Here is a 1,106-nt window from a genome sequence, read left to right as displayed (position 1 = left end):
CGGCCCATTCCCGTAGAGGATGGACGTGTAGTTCTTGCCGTCAGCAGCTATACCCTGGGCTAGACCTGGGGAAGGGACAAGGGATGAGGGATGAGCCAAGAAACCCCCCTCATCGCGCCTCTGGCTACAGCCACGGCACCCCGGAGCTGGCAGCGCGCAGCATGGGGCCATGCCCCACTCTGAGCAGGCAGGCAGAGCCCTACCGAAGATGGAGGAGCCGCGCAGGGTGTAGCCACCAAAGGAGAAGACATGTGAGTGGTCGGCGGTGACAACGGTGAGGGTGTCCGCCTCATCTGTCAGGATGCCTGCCCGGTCGATGGCCCAGTCAAACTCCACCGCATCTGTCAGCGCCTTTTGGGCTGCACTTTCGTGGTGGCCATGCTGCAGAGGGATACCCAGCACCCTCAACCCTCACCTCCCACTGGAACCCCCGTCTTGCCCACCCCAGGACACTGGCCCTGACTTATCTTCCACAAAGAGGTAGAAACCGTTGGGGTTCCTGCTCAGGATGGTGATGGCTGCCTCCGTCATCTCGGTGAGCGATGGGTCCAGGGTGCGGTTACGCACGAGGTCATACGTCATGTCCAGGGGTTCAAAGAGACCTGGGAGGGGATACGTTGGGGGCAGCCTCAGCGCCTGCACACGTCCCTGTGCCTGCCAGGTGCCAGCGTGTGGGAGGTTTGTTACCCATCAAATACTTCACGCTGGGGTCAGCAGCAACCACCGCCATCCAGCATCTCTGTCCTGTTCCAGGCATAGCGAGCACCCTTTGGCAAATCCCACAAGGGGTCAGCGGATGCCTGGCCCCATGCCTGGGGGTGCTGGGCACAGGACTGTCCCCACCCCATCACCCACCGGCCGTGCCGCCAACCACATGTCGATGAGGTTTTTCCCATCCTCGCGCATCCCATTCGCCGTTGCAGAGGTGGGATACTCAGGGTCTGGCGTCCCTGCAGGGGTCATGTATCTTCGACCACCCCCCATGATCACCTGTAGGGGACGAGACAGGCACAGCATTAGCGGGGCTGCCTGCTGGGGTCTGCCCTTCCTCCACCCCACATGAACCGGGTTCTCACATTAATGTCGACGTTGTGGACCAGCTGCCA

The 1,106-nt window shown here is 61.8% G+C and overlaps 1 protein-coding gene across 1 annotated transcript; it reads right to left on the bottom strand.

Moving 5' to 3' along the window:
* Window positions 1-3: 3 nt before the first annotated feature.
* LOC104464573 (intestinal-type alkaline phosphatase-like) lies at window positions 4-1,103 on the bottom strand (the record flags this gene model as incomplete). The annotated part of the gene is given in 7 exon segments (XM_010077320.1): window positions 4-65; window positions 204-381; window positions 454-602; window positions 688-730; window positions 732-767; window positions 856-990; window positions 1,077-1,103. Coding segments are annotated over 7 exon segments (630 nt in total), but the record flags the coding sequence as incomplete, so codon positions are not given.
* Between the last annotated feature and the right edge of the window lie 3 nt (window positions 1,104-1,106).

The sequence above is a fragment of the Pterocles gutturalis genome, unplaced genomic scaffold, assembly GCF_000699245.1.
Source record: "Pterocles gutturalis isolate BGI_N339 unplaced genomic scaffold, ASM69924v1 scaffold36253, whole genome shotgun sequence".
Classification (NCBI taxonomy): domain Eukaryota; kingdom Metazoa; phylum Chordata; class Aves; order Pterocliformes; family Pteroclidae; genus Pterocles; species Pterocles gutturalis.
The sequence above is the reverse complement of the archived record's forward strand: the minus strand, read 5'-3'. Positions and strand labels throughout refer to the sequence as shown.